We start from the raw sequence: 15,225 nt of genomic DNA, 5'->3' as shown, positions 1-15,225 counted from the left end.
TGGTATAAGTTTAAGGTAACTATTAAAACATGCATTGAAAATTTTGTTCCTTCGGGGCGTATAAAGACAAATCGCCAGAACCCGTGGATTGATAGGAACGTTATTCATTTGAAACGCAGAATTATACGAGCAAAAAAGAAAAAAGTTACAAATGTTGAATCACTTTGTCATCTTCGTGAAGAACTGCAGAGCGCATTGTCGTGTGCAAAAGACAAATATTTCGAAATTACCTTGCCTAGTTTTATTAAAACAAACCCTCAGAAGTTCTGGCGCTTTCTAAGCTCGAAATCTAAACAAATAGACAAAAAAAAAAAGAACGCTGATGTGCTTATAACGCAGCCGAGGGGCGTAGCTGACGTCTTAAATGAATATTTTCACTCCGTATTCTCTCCGCCTGATAGTGACATTCCGTCGTTTGGTGATTTCCTTTTTGATCATAACTTTATTTCTGTAGAAGGCGTCTTTTCACTTTTACTGAATTTAAAAGATAAATCTTCAGGCGGACCGGATAACATTCCAAATGCTTTTCTGCGCCGGTATGCCGAGCCCGTGTCACATATCCTCGCCGCTATTTTTCGCTCATGCTTAAAAATGGCTATCATCCCAGATGATTGGCTTATCGCCCGCGTAGTTGCAGTTCATAAAAAAGGAGACCGTTTACAAAAAGAAAACTACCGCCCAATATCACTGACTTCATCTTGCTACAAAATACTGAAACACATCATTGTACATTTCATAGCCGACTTCCTCGAACGTAATAAATTGCTATCTGATTACCAGCATGGATTCCGCAAAGGCCTTTCAAAGACTACTCAGCTCACAATACAATTCACGAGATCGCTTCAACCCTTGATACATCCGGGCAGGTTGATTTAGGGTTTTTGGGTTTTAGCAAAGCTTTTGATCGGGTTTCCCATTGTAAACTTTTAATAAAACTTCAAAGATTTGGCCTCCCCTCCTTTATAATCAATTGGATAAAGCAGTACTTGTCCAACCGAACTCAGTTTGTGGATGTGAATGGGCGCTTCTCCGGGCGTTTACCAGTTACGTCTGGCGTGCCCCAGGGAAGCGTCTTAGGACCAATTCTTTTTCTCATGTAGGTAAACGATATCACTGCTGCTGTATGTCCTGATATTGAGATTATATTGTTTGCAGATGATTGTTTGATTTTTAAAAAGGTGACATGCCAGGGCGATCAAATTTCTTTAAACTCCAGTCTAGCGAAAATGCACGAATGGTGCACAACTTGGTCAATGTCTCTGAACTCTGAGAAAACTGTGCTTCTGCGCGTAACAAAAAGCAACCATTTTCCTTCACGTACAAAATTAATAACGATATCGTAACAGAAGCCACATAATACAAATATTTAGGTGTAACAATCACGAACAAACTTACATGGTCTACGCACATTGAAAACATTTGTACAGCAGCCACTCGGAAACTTGGACTTCTTAGACATAAACTGCGTAATGCGCCATCCAATGCAAAGCTTCTGGCCTATAGATCCTTTGTTTTGCCTAAAATTGAATACGCGAGCGTCGTGTGGGACCCCTACTATCAAAAAGATAAGCATAGACTCGATATGGTACAGAGACGGGCGGTTCGTTTTATATTTAACAAATATAAGAGAACAGATTCCCCGTCATCCCTTATGCTGGTAAATAAGATTCCTTTCCTGGAGCAGCGTAGGAAAATAGCCCGACTTAAATTTTTGTTTTTACTTTATGGCAACAAACTGAACGTAAATGCTCGCCCATATATTCAGCCTTTATTGAGTCGCACATCCAGAAATCGGCATGCGCATAACATACTTCCTTATCAAACTCGCACGAACCTTGTTAAATATTCATTTTTTCCTATCTTTTGTTGATTGGAATTCGTTGTCTGAAAAAATTGTTTCGTGAGAGTTTTTGAGAGTGCACTGCTGACTGATCTAGAAACGCAGTCTACCAGTTAACGACCTTGTCACATTTCCTTTGTATTTTGTCTCTTTTGAAAGGCTGATGTTTTATTGATGCCCTGTTATCTGTTGTTAGCAGTAAAGTATTCTGCACACCTGGCATTGTTTTCGGAGACCTCTATGGTGTCTTCTTGATGTCATGTGTATTGAACCCTTCTGTAAGGTGTGTTATTTTGTTGCTTGGCTGGGTTAAACCGTTTTTCAATGTTTCTAGCTATGCCGATACGTCTATTCCTTCTCTATTTGTTACTTCGGGTGCTTGTGCTCCATGTGGCTTCTGCCGTGCCACATAAATTGTATATCTGCATCACCATGTTCCCACCTGCATGGTCCTCCGTGACCGCAGTATACTGTAAATAAAATAAAATAAAAATTCTTGAGCGACAGGTGGGGCTCTCTTAGCAGTATGCACGGAGGCGCCGCTTTGCCATGTCTGGGGCACCTCTAAGCTGCGGCACAAGTTAAACGTGCGTATCCGATACACGCCGTCTGCAAGTAGGGAGCGCTTTGATCTTTGGCGCTTCACGACACTGCAAGATTTGCGCTGCGGCGCCACGCCTCTGCTGCCTGGTACGGCGAACGGCGCCAAACGGGGGCGAAGCATGTGACAGGCTGTTCGACTTTCAGCTTATCTCGCAGATTGCTCTAACCCTCACTGTGTATGGCTATGCTTTCTTCTCCGGCGGATGAGCAGCTGGGAACGACGAATGCTTCTTGTGCGCGAGAACGCGACGCTATGACTCTCTGTTGCTCCACAGGTAGCTGAATTTCGTCAGTTCGAAACGGCTCATCTTATTCCCCACTCCCATCCGCGAGAAAATCCTTGTGGTGTTGAACGATTAGTCCGTAATCATAGTATATTGGTTTTCCTTTCATAAGGTCATTCCTTCGAAATGTGCCCTGAATTGCTGTCACCTCTTTTGCTTCCAGCGGTGAATCCGCCGTCTCGCAGCTTTCAGGACTGCCGAGCGCCGCCAATATGAAGCTTTCAACAACCGAACTGTGCTCCAAGCTCGATGAAACGTTTCGAGTCCCGTGTATTTATAGAAATTGTAGTGACGGTCTTGTCGGGCAATTCTGAAATTTTCGCCGTTGCTGTAGCTCTGGTACACCGTGTCGAGCGGTGTTCCCAAATCAGTCTTGCGCCTTACTTGGGTTTGCTTTTGTGTAATTTCTGTTTCCAATTAGTTGAATTTCGTGGTTATCAAATGAAAATATGGCTCTGTAACTTCTCGAACTGGTATCGTAGCCTCCTCGCATGAGACTGGAGTAATTAGCAAAGGCTTCTCAGCTTTTCCAACTTAGGTGAGTTGGAACGAGTCAGCTTCTCGCGTGACTGCAAGTAAGTTCCTGCATTACTTCGACGGTTTGAGCTGATCGGGCTCCACGAGCTTCCGGTAAGGACTCGCCCTTCAAAAGCTCTGGAACTAACATATACTCAAACTCAAACGATGGCGGCTATATCATTTCTTTCCCGTACTTAAAGGAGTACTGACACGAAATTTTCGTGTTAGGTTTTTTTCGCTGCTATGCGTGCCTACCAGCCTACTAATCATATAATTACAGATTAGACGGTCGAGCGCAGCGTAAACATTCATTTACGGCGTCGTTTATTCGTACCAGTTTCGGTTTCGACAAAAAAACGACGAGCGGCCGCCATGACAGGATGTATCACGTGACGTCACCATTCTTGCCGTATCGCTGCCTCTCTGGAAGCGCGCGCGAGCGAGCGCACGCGCGCGCCCAGACCGGCTGAGGTCTTCGCCGTCCCCACAGGCCCGGGCAGCATGACGTCAGTCCCAAAACCATGACGTGTACACACGCCCTAGCAGCGCGCGCCAACCACCGCCAGCGCGTCGGCTTCGTCACGGGAGCCCCGACGTCGGCAGTTTGGGGCATGTAGCAGATGATGTCATGTCAGTCCGCTCTGGGCTTTCTCGTGGGGGCGAAGATTAAAACGGATTTTAAATATGTTTCGCGGAACGGTTGCTGTTGAAACTTGCTGGGAGATATCTCCTGATAAAAAGGAAGCGTTTTACATAGTTATCTCAGCTTTGAAATTTCGTGTCAGTACTCCTTTAACCTCACGTTTTTTTTTTTGTTTTTTTTTTGTCTTCCATTTGCACGGAAGCAGCCGAGACGTTATCTGTGGCTGACGTAGCCTCGCGTTCTTCACAAATACCTCTCGTTGGGACGCTGGATGCTATCTCGGTTCTGGGTCCTACCTGCATGTATGTCCTTGGGTTTAGCCCAATCTTCAGCCTTGGATGTTGAATCCTGGGCTGCAACGACGGCTTGTTTTTTTTTTTTTTTTTTTTTTTTCACGGAAAAACCGGAACCGCTTCTGGACAAATTGCTCTTGATCGTCCCATCCTTTTCTGATTGAGGTGGGCAGCCCTTCTCTGCGTCGCACGTTGCGTTGTATGGAACGGGTTCTTGCACCACCGTCGTAGCGCAGTAGTTCTGGAGAGGATCACCTGGCCTCACACCAGTCTGAGCCGAGGTACCGGACGTCACTGTGGGCGCAAAGCGGTCGCATCTGCCTTGATTTCGTTCGCTCCTCGTCAGGGACGCGAACGTCAAGACGTCTGTCTGCTCCGCTGGCAAGTAGAGCTCCAAACGGTTCGCAGTGCACACGTTGGCATTATCGGGAAGGTTCGGGTGACTGCCGGCCGTAGTCTCCACATGTTCCTCAATCCGCGTGGACCCACGTGGCTCACCGTTAAAAACAGAAACTTGTAGCATCGGCAAGGCAACTGCCGAGGTCGATGTGCGTGAGCCGCGTTAAGGACGGTTATCTGGATGGGCGAAATAGCTGTCGGTCTTATGTCTGAGGCCGGCAGCCTTCGTAGACTTCAAGGCGGAGCGCAGCTTGTTGAGGGCACAACATATATGTCCTCGGTACGCCAATGCGTCGAAGTAGGCACGTTCAACCTCCTCAGGGTCAAGAAGATTGATGATTCCCTGCTCCACCTCATAAAGTGCGCTGTCCTTACTTTGGAGAAGGTCAATGGCCTCTTGAAGGTCGTGAGGAGTCGCTGAGACGGCTTCAAGAAGATCGTTTGCTGCCTTGAGCAGTCTGGTATTTGCGTCGCGAAGGGTACGTCGCTTTCGGTGCAACTTATCCGTCGCATGCATACGGTCGATCGTCGGTACGAAATCAGGGCCAGCCATGCTGACCTCCGGCTGAAGGCGGGGCTGATCAGCGGAACAACAGTCGAAATCGCGGGGTTCCAGGAACCTCAAGCCGGAGGGGGCGTAGGTGGTCTCCTTTGTCGTCGCGTGCGGTCATCCTCCCGGGTTTCGGCACCGGAAAATATTACGGCCTGGGCCATGGCTGCCCTTAGCGGGGACGATAACTTTACTGACACTGACTACACCATGATGGTGATTATGATGATGACCGGCGCATAGCCAGTGGGAGATTCAACACAGCCATAACGAAAGACAATTTATGAAGAAGGTACTGTATGCCTTACAGCCTGAAGAAAATATCCTTCCTTTGTGAACCTTCCAAACATTCCTAAACCTCCTAATAAGACTTGTGACGGCGCAGAAAAATTAATGCATTGGGCACTGAAAAAACAAAGATGTTAGACTAGCCTGAAAATTCCATAAAGGGAAAAGGGAAATCACCTCGCCATTTAAAAAAAATGGCGAGGTGATTATACAGTGGCGCTACGACTGAGGTCGCCTTGCAACGTCACCCCGTTACAAAGGGGAAGCCGCTAAGCATCATCGTAATGTGAAAAATTTTTCAAGGCCTATTTTTTATTTTCTTCCGCAAAAATCAAGCTATTAGGTATATTTAATTAAAACAACGATGCAAATGTCGCTCATGTATATACGTCTTGCCTCAAATATGCCTCATGTTTTCTTTTTGCTCAACAATGTTGACAAGTATATTGCCTCCAGGTTTAGTAGTTTGAATTGTCTTGCTTTTATAATATAAACGCCTCGTTCAAGAATCGTCACTTCTGTCCTCGCGGCTCAATCGAGGGACACACAGACAGACGCAAAACTTTTGCGTTTAAGCAGCCCAAGAATGAGGCGCTAACTTCGGCACTGAAGCTCCGTAGTACCGTTCGTTGGAGTAGCGACTCATTTACCGTTAGCTGCGTCTCTCCCATGGCCGCTCTTTCCATTGCACAGAGATAATTTCCATTGCCATTGCCCTTACACTCACGAGGTAGCGCCTGCATACCGCGTCGGTGGCCGCTTTTATGCGTGAGCGCTGAATCTGCCGCGGACGCTGCACGCACATTTTAATAAATGGGTGTAGCAGATTTTATGCCGTCGTGCGTTAAATTCACGGTGGAAGGACATTTCAACACATTATTCGAAACTGCGGCACTCCGCAGACGCGCGAATCGCGAAGCGATGAGCAGCAGATGACGAGCTGGTTTGCACTGCGCTTCCCACTTGTCAGCTTACCTGTGCAGCAAGCGAGCCCGGTGCTACCTGTGGTGCGTGGGCCCTACGTCCGTGTGCCAACAATATAGATCCACACAGCGGGTACTTGCAGTAATAAAAACGAGAAACTGCAGGCCATAGCAGCCGACGCGTGCGTACGAAACTTTGCCAGCGATTTTGTACGAAAAAAGGACAGAAAATCAAAGCAATTTCGCAACGAGGTAAATGGCGCAAATCATCATCATCATCATCATCAACAACAACAGCCTACCGAGGCTCACTGCAGGGCGAAAGCAGGCCTCTCAAGCTTGGACGTTCCCTGTCTTCCCTATAGGCGGCGTAAAAATCGACGCCCCACGTGACCAACCTAAAGCGCTGTTTTCGACCATCAAGCCCACCAGACGGCGCAGGCAAAATGTTACTTTTGGTATAGAATACAAAACATTCATTCCGTGACTCAAAGAGCCCACACAGTTCGCTTACAATGTGTTATTTAAAAATACTATTAACAAGTTCCGCATCAAACATCCGTTGAGCAAAAATGTACGCAACTTTTTACGAACAGCCGACTGGTGCACCACCTCGTTTCTGAATTCGCAACCACAAAGCCGCCAATTCAAATTGAAACCGCTGCAACGGCCGACCGTTTCAATGTGCGCGGAGCACCGGTTTCGTGACTGTTATTGCTGTTATGTGCTTTTGCGTCCATCAGTTGTTGAGAGGACTGGCAAAACACGGGAATTGAGTGCTTGTGGAATGACAAATGTGGGAAATTCCGCATCGGAAGGCAGCTGTCGAGGCCAGAATATTCGATTCTTCCAACAGAAGGTGAGTGTTATGCACTCCGCCAGAAAGACGGTGCAAAGGGAACCGTTGTCGCCGTCAATACTTCATTTGTGCCCTTCGTTCGAAATCTTAGCGCAAGTGAACGAGTTGTTATGGCAAAAAAAAAAAATGTTGTCACGAAAGCGACGTACAATTGCAGCGATCGAAATGAAATGATGTCCTGGCCTCTGTAAACTTGCGGATGTCAATAAACGATTTGTTCTCACTTGCTGCTCACTGTGGTCTGTGCCAGTCGAGGCCATCTGGTCACCTGGCGTAACATCACTTCACTAGCGCGGCGCAAGTAAACACGCGACCAGCGTGCCAGCCAGGAGCCAGCAGGAGCAGCCACGGCCGGACTCGACGCCCCTTTCGCGCGCGGGAGGAGGAGAGTCGAGTCCGGCCGTGGAGCAGCGAGCCGGCGGCCGCCGTGCGAGGGCAGCCATGTTATTAAGGAGCTCAAGCGGCCTGTGCAAAAAGCATCCGCCATGTTTACAAAGCCGTGTTTACAGCGCCATCAAGCGGGCGTACTGGGTAGTTCACGACGCCGCCACTACGCTTTTTCTGGCACTACAGGCAAAGCTAGACCTTTGCTTCTCTAAAATCCTCCCTGTTCTGTGGCGAAAGCCTCTGCAAATCAATTTAGTCCAATAGGAAAGTCGTAGCTAGCGTCACATTGTGCCCGATGGGGCACTTTGCAAAGGTGCACAATCTACAACAGCAACAAAAAGCTGTACAGCTTGCAAGCAGCGCCTATGCTGCCTCAGTCACGCAAAATATTATGTATACATAAATAACCTTATCCGCCGCGGTGGCTCAGTGGATATGGCGTCGTGCTGCTCAGGGATACACACCCCCCAACAACCCCCCAGGAGGATTTCGAACCCCAAATAGAAATTCTGGATGAACCCCTGGTGCTGCTGAGCCCAATGACGCGGGCTCAATTTCCGGCCGCGCCCATGTGTTCGAGATTTCGGCGCAGGTTCAAGATCCCCAGGTGGTCAAAATAAATCCGGAGCCCTCCACTACGGCACGCCTCACAGCCCAAGTGGAGCTACGGCGCGTTAAACCACTTAATCAATCAAATAATCTTGTTGTTCAACTTGCTCGCTCCAAGGGTTTACTAAGCGTCACTGCCTGCATATTCGCAGCAAATCCGCGCCGCTGAGTATTTCCAACACGCCCCGCTCTTGAAGCTCGCACCCGTGAAGAAACAAACAAACAAAGAACACCGCTACGCCATCTGCCCGTGAAAACAGCAAACAGTGTCGACGCGGCAATTGTAGTGATAACTCAATGGCGGCGATTCCCGTCCGTGGAACTCATGCGCCGAGCGTATCCGAGCAGCGGCGCACATGCACGGTACTCACCTTCCAGTCCCGCGAGGAACACGACGAACATGAAGAATAACGTGGCGATTGCGAGACCGGCCTCGTACACTCGCAGGTACCTGGCATTCTTGGGCGGCATTGCCCTTGGCCGACAGCACCCAACGCTCGTGGCGCGCAATTAGCTTCCAACAGGGGGCGCGCCCCTTCGCTTTATTGCGGCGTCTGCACTACAGAGCAAAAGCCACACGGCGCATATCTGTACACGGCAATATAGTTCGGCACTGCCCGGCGTCCAGCGCTCGGGCGGTGTCACTGCAGCACGGGGATGGACTTGGCGGCGGGTGAGAAGACGAGCTGCGGCTCGAACGGCGCGTAGGGCCCGAACGGCCCGAGCGGCGGGAAGGGCGGCAGCGTGAAGGGCCTCGTGGCGAAGGGCGGGTAGAGGGGCAGCGCGAGCTTGCGGTGCGCCGCGGCCAGGAAGGGCGCCAGGTTGCAGGGGGGCCCGCCGCTGCCGGGCGACGGGCAGGAGTCGGTGTCGGACTCCGGCCGGGCGCGCTTGCCGCCGCCGCTGCTGGTGGAAGAGACGTCGTCGGCCGCCGGCTCGTCCTCGTCCGAGAGCGAGCGCTTGCGCTCGCGCCCCTTGAGGCTGAGGTCCTGAGGCGCCTGCGCCATGCTCTCCATCTTGACGTGGAAGGGGATCTTGTTCTCCGTCTTGACGATCTCGGGGAACGAGACGAAGCGGTAGACGAACTTCTGGCCCAGCACCTTCTTGATGATGTTCTTGTCGTAGTAGTAGCGCAGCGCCCGGCTCAGCTTGTCGTAGTTCATGTTGTGCTTGTTCTTGCGCAGCCCCCACAGCCGGGCCACTTCCTCGGCGTTGACGAGCTTGAACTCGCCGTCCTCGTTGGTCCAGGTGATCATGTGGCTGTAGCGCTGGCTGAGCAGCAACTCGAGCAGGAACTGCCACAGCGTGATGTTGCTCTCCATGGCGGCGGCCGCGCGACACGAGCGGGCCGCAGGAAGAGACTCGTTGGGCGCCCCAAGCAGGAAACGGCCCAGCTCAGGAAGCGGCCAATTGCCACCGCTTGCCGCCGCCGGCCCCGGCCGGGGCTCACCTGCGCCGCCGCCGCCGCGGTGCTGCTGCGGCTGGTGGTGGTGGTGCGGGGGCGACTGCGGCTCCGGCTGCGGATGCCGGGCTGGCGGCGGACTGCTGGCCCTCTCCTCGTCCTCTTCTTCTTCGGGGCGCGTCTGCTGCTGCTGCGGGGGCTCCGAGGGCGGCGGCGGCGGCGGCTCCGGCGGCTGGGCCTGGGGCCCGGGGCCGGCGGCCGCCATGGAGCGCTGCAGGAGGTGCCTGAACCTGGCCAGTGCGGCGCCGTTGGATCAGGAGCGGACTCTGCGCGCTGTCGTCCTGTTCGGCGGACCGAGCGCGACTAACGGCATCGGGGCCAACGGGCCGCCGGGAGGAGAAAGGGCGCAGCGCTTTCCTTCCCGCCGACTTGACCCGCGCCATCCGGGCCGCCCGGCTTTCCCGCTGCCCCACAGACCCTCGCCGAGTAACGGGCCCTTTCCCGGGCTTCCAAAACAAGCCCTTCCCCTCACCCGACGGGGCAGCCCCCTCCGTCCCGGGCCCAGGCCCCGTCCGGCGGCGCGAGAGCGATGACCGCGCAGGATGCGCACTGGGTCACTGGCACCGGAGAAACGCGGCTGACCCCATTGCCCAGAAATCCGGAACGGCTCCTTGTGTTTGCCGCCGAGGACGTTCACCTGGCATTGAAAACGAGTGCAACGGCCGCCGGGAAGGAAGGCCGGACGTTGACCGGCACACACCGCTGACGTGTGCCGCCGCTCTGCAGGGCGGCGCTGCCCACGAGCTGGGCTTTCAAGGCCGCCGCCCATCGAGCGTTCCGAACCCTGGCCGAGAGACCCAGGGTCCGGCCACATGTCGGGGCTTAAGTAACCTGTTGCCAAACACCGTCCACACCAGATCCGAGTCAGTGAGCGCTGTGTGCAGTACCGCGATTAACATTCGGTTGGTGGGAGACTGCGCTTCACGTCTTTCCGCACATTCTTCCGGAACCTTGGCTCAGTGTAATGCAGGGATGTGGACAAGGGACACAAAGCAGAAACTGCTTAGTGACAACTTTGAGCACGGCTCCTAAACACTTCAGAAAGGGACCATCAGGAAGCAAGGGCACCCTGACCGTAAACAGTCGCCTTTTCCGAAGTTACCTTTCAAGGTTGCTTGCTGAACAAACATAGTTGACCTTAAGGACCGACAGCTTTTCATGGAAAACATGCAGGGCGCAAATACATTTGAACAACGCTTAGGGACAGGAAATGAGCGTCCTTGATCAGGGTACAAACCCGGGTGGAAGACATCAGCTTAAAGTAACCCTTTCGGCCCTGGCGGCGTCAATTGAGGCCACCACATAAACTTTTTTCTAGCGCATACAGAACAAAACGAAATCTGCTAGTTTTCTGGGTGATTGTTTTTCAAGAATGCATATTGCGATAGACATCACCGTTGTTGCGTTTTAGCGGAGCTGGAGAGAGAGAGAATAAACTTTAATTAAATCAAGGAAATGTTTCAGAGGGGCGTCCTCATTCCAGGATGCCTTAAGCTCGGGCCGCGTCGACAGCCCTTTCGATCTGGACGCTACAAAGAAGCAGCTCGGGTGAAGACGACGACATTGAGGCTGAAGAAACGGAGGTCCTAGCTTTATTACCAAGTCCATAAATCCACAAAAACGTGCACTACAAAGCTCAATGTTTGTTTTCAGGCTCATTTCGGGTAAACATGCAAAAAATATGTTTCTACTCAACACGAAATTTTTAACTGCCAGTTCACCTAACTACTTGCCTCAATAATACATAAGATAATGCTTGCACTACCAGCTCTATGTTTTGTTCAGGGGGGGGGGGGGGGGGGGGGGGGCTCAGGGGGCCTTAACATTTAGGAAAATTTACAGAAAACATTGTTTTACTTGAAATAAAAAAAATCAGGGCTGAAGGAGTTAAGAAACGGACTTGGGGTGGCCATGTGGGGAGACGAAATTACAACCGTTGGAGCACCAGGGCAACAGAGTGGCGACCGAGAGACGAGGCTAGAAGTGGGGGAATACCGTTAGCTCGATGGAGGGATGGATCTAAGTTCGGGGGCAGAGAATGGACTCGGGCGGCGCGGGACAGCCGCAGGGGGAGTCAGCGGGAGACGCCTTCGTTGTGCAGTGGGCGTGAACGTGATGATGCCCATTCTTTACCCGGAGTATCTGCTCGAAAATAACGGACACAAAAGGCCGACAGCTACGAATAAAAAATAAATTCGAGGAATCGATATATATTCGCTTAAAAATACACCCAGGTGATTAAAGCAACATCATTGGACTGTTCCAGTATCGCTTAAATGAAACAAATCACGCGAAACTATAGTTGCGCAGGGGAGACAGCACAGGGACATCAACACCTTGCAAGTTAATAAAACAGCCCAGCCAGATATGAACAGCGCAGGACAGAAGCGGCTGGAGCTCCTTAGTCCCGCAGTGGACATGAGTAGGCTGCTGCTGCTGATGATGATATACGAACAATATTAAGGAGAATAAATAATAACCTTAGTAGAGCGGAAATGGCTTAGGACGCTGAGAGAAAGCACCCAATGAAGGAGGTTCTGGAAGATCTGGTCCGTGGGAAGCTGTTTTGTACTGACAGTTCATTCGGCATGAGTAAGAACCTGTTTGCGAGCACGTAAAGACCGCACACAGTTCGGTAGCTTTCCGCGCTTCACTGATTTACACTTCTTGTTGTCCATGTTCCGCGGAACCTAGCCAAACTCCGAGCGGCCAACCTAGCCAGTCTCCGAATAAAATTTCAATGGTTATAAATCTTCTTTATATATAGTCGAACACGGATATATCGAACTCCAAGGGGATCATAAAATAGTTCGATATATCGATAATTGGAAATATGAAATATGCCTATCTGAAGCGTATTTGAAAACTCCGCACATCACTGAGAGCTTTTCAAAGTCGCTACAAGCGGTACCTTACCGATATGTTCCTCACAGCCCGGTAAATTCAGAGCCACACCGCTACGATAACGACAAGTTAACACAAAAAACAAAATCTTTAACCTTCGCTTGCTTCTTTTTCTGTGCATAAGTTCAGAAATCCAAAGTCTTCCGCTTTTCCGGCCATGGCTCCGAAACGTGGGCCGTGGACAAAAACACGTAACACGCCACATGGGTCCCCCTGCGCGATCAACCACTGAAAACCGCTCGAGCATGCAGAAAACATGCCAGAAACCGAATGCGGCAGGAGAAGTCACCGTCATCATCACATCCACCGCATCAGGAGAAGCGCACTTGCAGGGGCAATTGGGGCGCAGCGTTCGATATATCGAATGTGTTCGTGATCGAGAGTTCGATATACGCGTACAACAGCGCTATACTTTTGCAAGGGGTTTCCAAGGGGATGCTCAGACAGTTCGATATAGACAATAATGCGATATATCCATGTTCTATATCCGTGTCCGACTGTATAGGGCAATGCAGCCGTCAGCAAAACGTTCTCGTTATTGGCATCATTTTCTGTTTAACAAACAACGGTATGATAAAATATAGGACCGTTTTTTTTTTCTTTCAGTTCGCGCAAAATTATTTAGAATTACAGGTATTTTTTTTTAATTTGTGTTGCAGCACCCCGTAACATAGTACATCCAATGATGATGATGATGATGGTTGGATGTTTATGGCGCAAGGCCAACGGGGGCAAAGAGCGCCAAAACAATAGTCATATATAGTAGTACATGCAATGAAGTGCGAACATAATAATGAATACTGTATTAACAAAACAGTTTCATGTGCGAGAATACTTTGCGATTACGATAGAAAAGTCCGACCGCTTAATGCAGTTCCGAAATTAGGTGGTTGATGTGAACGTCACATGTTTATTGAAAATCCATTTAAAGAGAAACTTTATTTCAAGAAACTAATTGTTACCAGAACCTTGACGCCTTGAAAGCGCCACTAAATTATCTAGCAGCGAAGAAACGTGACAAAAAAAATGAGAAACGGAAGAATGAGTTCGCATCTTATATCGGAGTTCCTCCTTGAAAAGCGCACATTTTCGTTTGCTTTCAATGCGAAAGCGATAGATGTCACATCACATGAAAATCTGGCGCCGGCGTGACCGAGCCCGACAACGCAAGGAGGATGAAAGTAACGAAATATTAATTTAGGCCTGCGGTTCCAACCCGGCTGTACTGAATGCGAGCCCGACACGCGTCCCCTAAACCGCGGCCGATCCTCGTGTCCAGATAACTATTGGTGGACCTATAATGAACGCGTCGAGGCCCTCGACTTAAAAACGTCTGTTAGCGACATGTGTTAAAGGGACCCTGCAACACTTTTTTCAACTTTGTTTGCAATCTTAAAAGCTTGCAGAACGTCGTCACCCAGCACACCCAGTACTTAAATTATGCTGTCGCAAAGTACCTCTGCCAAAAATTACTGCTCTATGCCCATCAGATAACTTGTAAACTCGCTGGAAAGATTTTTCTCTCTTTTACGGTCTTGACGTTCTTCGACGGCTCGAATTACATCACTGAGTCCATGTAGCGGCTGTTGGCCGGTATTCCTTCAGTTGCAGCAATGAACGCTTTTCGATAGCGACTTAAGAAAAAAAAAAGCCAGGAAAACAAAGCAGAAATGGAAGGCGTATCTGGTGCGAAGAGCAAATCACGCAGAGCCGCTCCGTGCTGGCGATAACTATAGCTTTCGCAGTGGTTCCAGACGCGAACAAAAGAGTGAAAGCGCTTATCGAAAGTGTTGCAGAATCCGTTTAAAGCCTACGGAAATAGCTTTCAGCGTGCTAATTACACAATTGATTGCTTGTAGGGTTTAACGCGCCGACGCAACGCAGGTGATGAGGCGCGCCGTAGTGGAGGGCTCCAGATTAATTTAGACCACCTGGGGATCTTTAACGTGCGCCGAAATCTCGTACACACGGGCGTTTTTGCTTTTCGCCTCCATCAGAAAAGCGGCCGCCGTGGCCGGGAATCGAACCCGCGACCTCGTGCTCAGCAGCACAACGCCTTAGCCACTGAGCCACCGCGGCGGGTTAATTACACAATTAGCAAAGCTCGTTTGCGCTAACAGCGTATATGTAGCACATAAAAGGACAAAATAGAAGAAAACGACGCAAAGGGAAGGGGATCATGACTGATGGCGACAGGACACGATCGCACCACTAGACACGTTTTTGAATGTCCGTACTGTCTTTACTGCGGTGAACGCTGTGCGGCTGCTTCAGGGGCACATTAGAAACGTAGTCGCGCTGGTAAGTACGCCTCGATCACGCGAAGGTGCAAGGGAACACGAAAATGCCGCGGCATGGCGAGTCAAGAGAGGCGCTCGCTGCATGCTGAAGCCACCACCAGCCGAAACAATCGCAAACGCTGAGACGCGAAGATTACACGCCAGACATGTATCCCTCTGATGAAGAAGGCAGTGTTGCGATAGAAGATGATGACGTAACCATGACCGATCTACAATTAGACGTTAAGGATCGCGCATCTCTAAAAAAATGTAGGCAAGGCTTTCACATTCCCAACGTAAGCAGTCTTGAGTGCCTCTCTGACTTTTTTGTGTGTTGTGACGTGCAGCACTTCGTTCTTGATGGAACATGTGTACTTAGCTTCGGC

At 50.2% G+C, this 15,225-nt stretch overlaps 3 protein-coding genes across 3 annotated transcripts in view; 1 reads left to right on the top strand and 2 right to left on the bottom strand.

The window, feature by feature from the left end:
• LOC144160155 (transmembrane reductase CYB561D2-like) overlaps positions 1-8,677 on the bottom strand; it is a 42,143-nt gene extending 33,466 nt beyond the window's left edge. Inside the window, exon 1 of the mRNA XM_077691752.1 lies at positions 8,569-8,677. Coding sequence (XP_077547878.1) covers positions 8,569-8,668 — 100 coding nt within the window. The 5' untranslated portion in view covers positions 8,669-8,677. The remainder of the gene's footprint in view (positions 1-8,568) is intronic.
• Positions 1-15,225, top strand: part of Nd-13b (NADH dehydrogenase (ubiquinone) subunit ND-13B) — a 383,813-nt gene that overhangs the window by 87,783 nt on the left and 280,805 nt on the right. The window lies entirely within an intron of this gene.
• LOC144158011 (uncharacterized) lies at positions 8,723-11,349 on the bottom strand. Its single transcript, XM_077688701.1, has one exon. It carries the CDS (start codon positions 9,859-9,861, stop codon positions 8,839-8,841), a length of 1,023 nt encoding a protein of 340 aa, XP_077544827.1. The 5' UTR covers positions 9,862-11,349; the 3' UTR covers positions 8,723-8,838.

The sequence above is a fragment of the Haemaphysalis longicornis genome, unplaced genomic scaffold (genome assembly GCF_048455015.1).
Source record: "Haemaphysalis longicornis isolate Haplotype H1 unplaced genomic scaffold, Haemaphysalis longicornis Haplotype H1 scaffold_10, whole genome shotgun sequence".
Taxonomy (NCBI): domain Eukaryota; kingdom Metazoa; phylum Arthropoda; class Arachnida; order Ixodida; family Ixodidae; genus Haemaphysalis; species Haemaphysalis longicornis.
The sequence above is the reverse complement of the archived record's forward strand: the minus strand, read 5'-3'. Positions and strand labels throughout refer to the sequence as shown.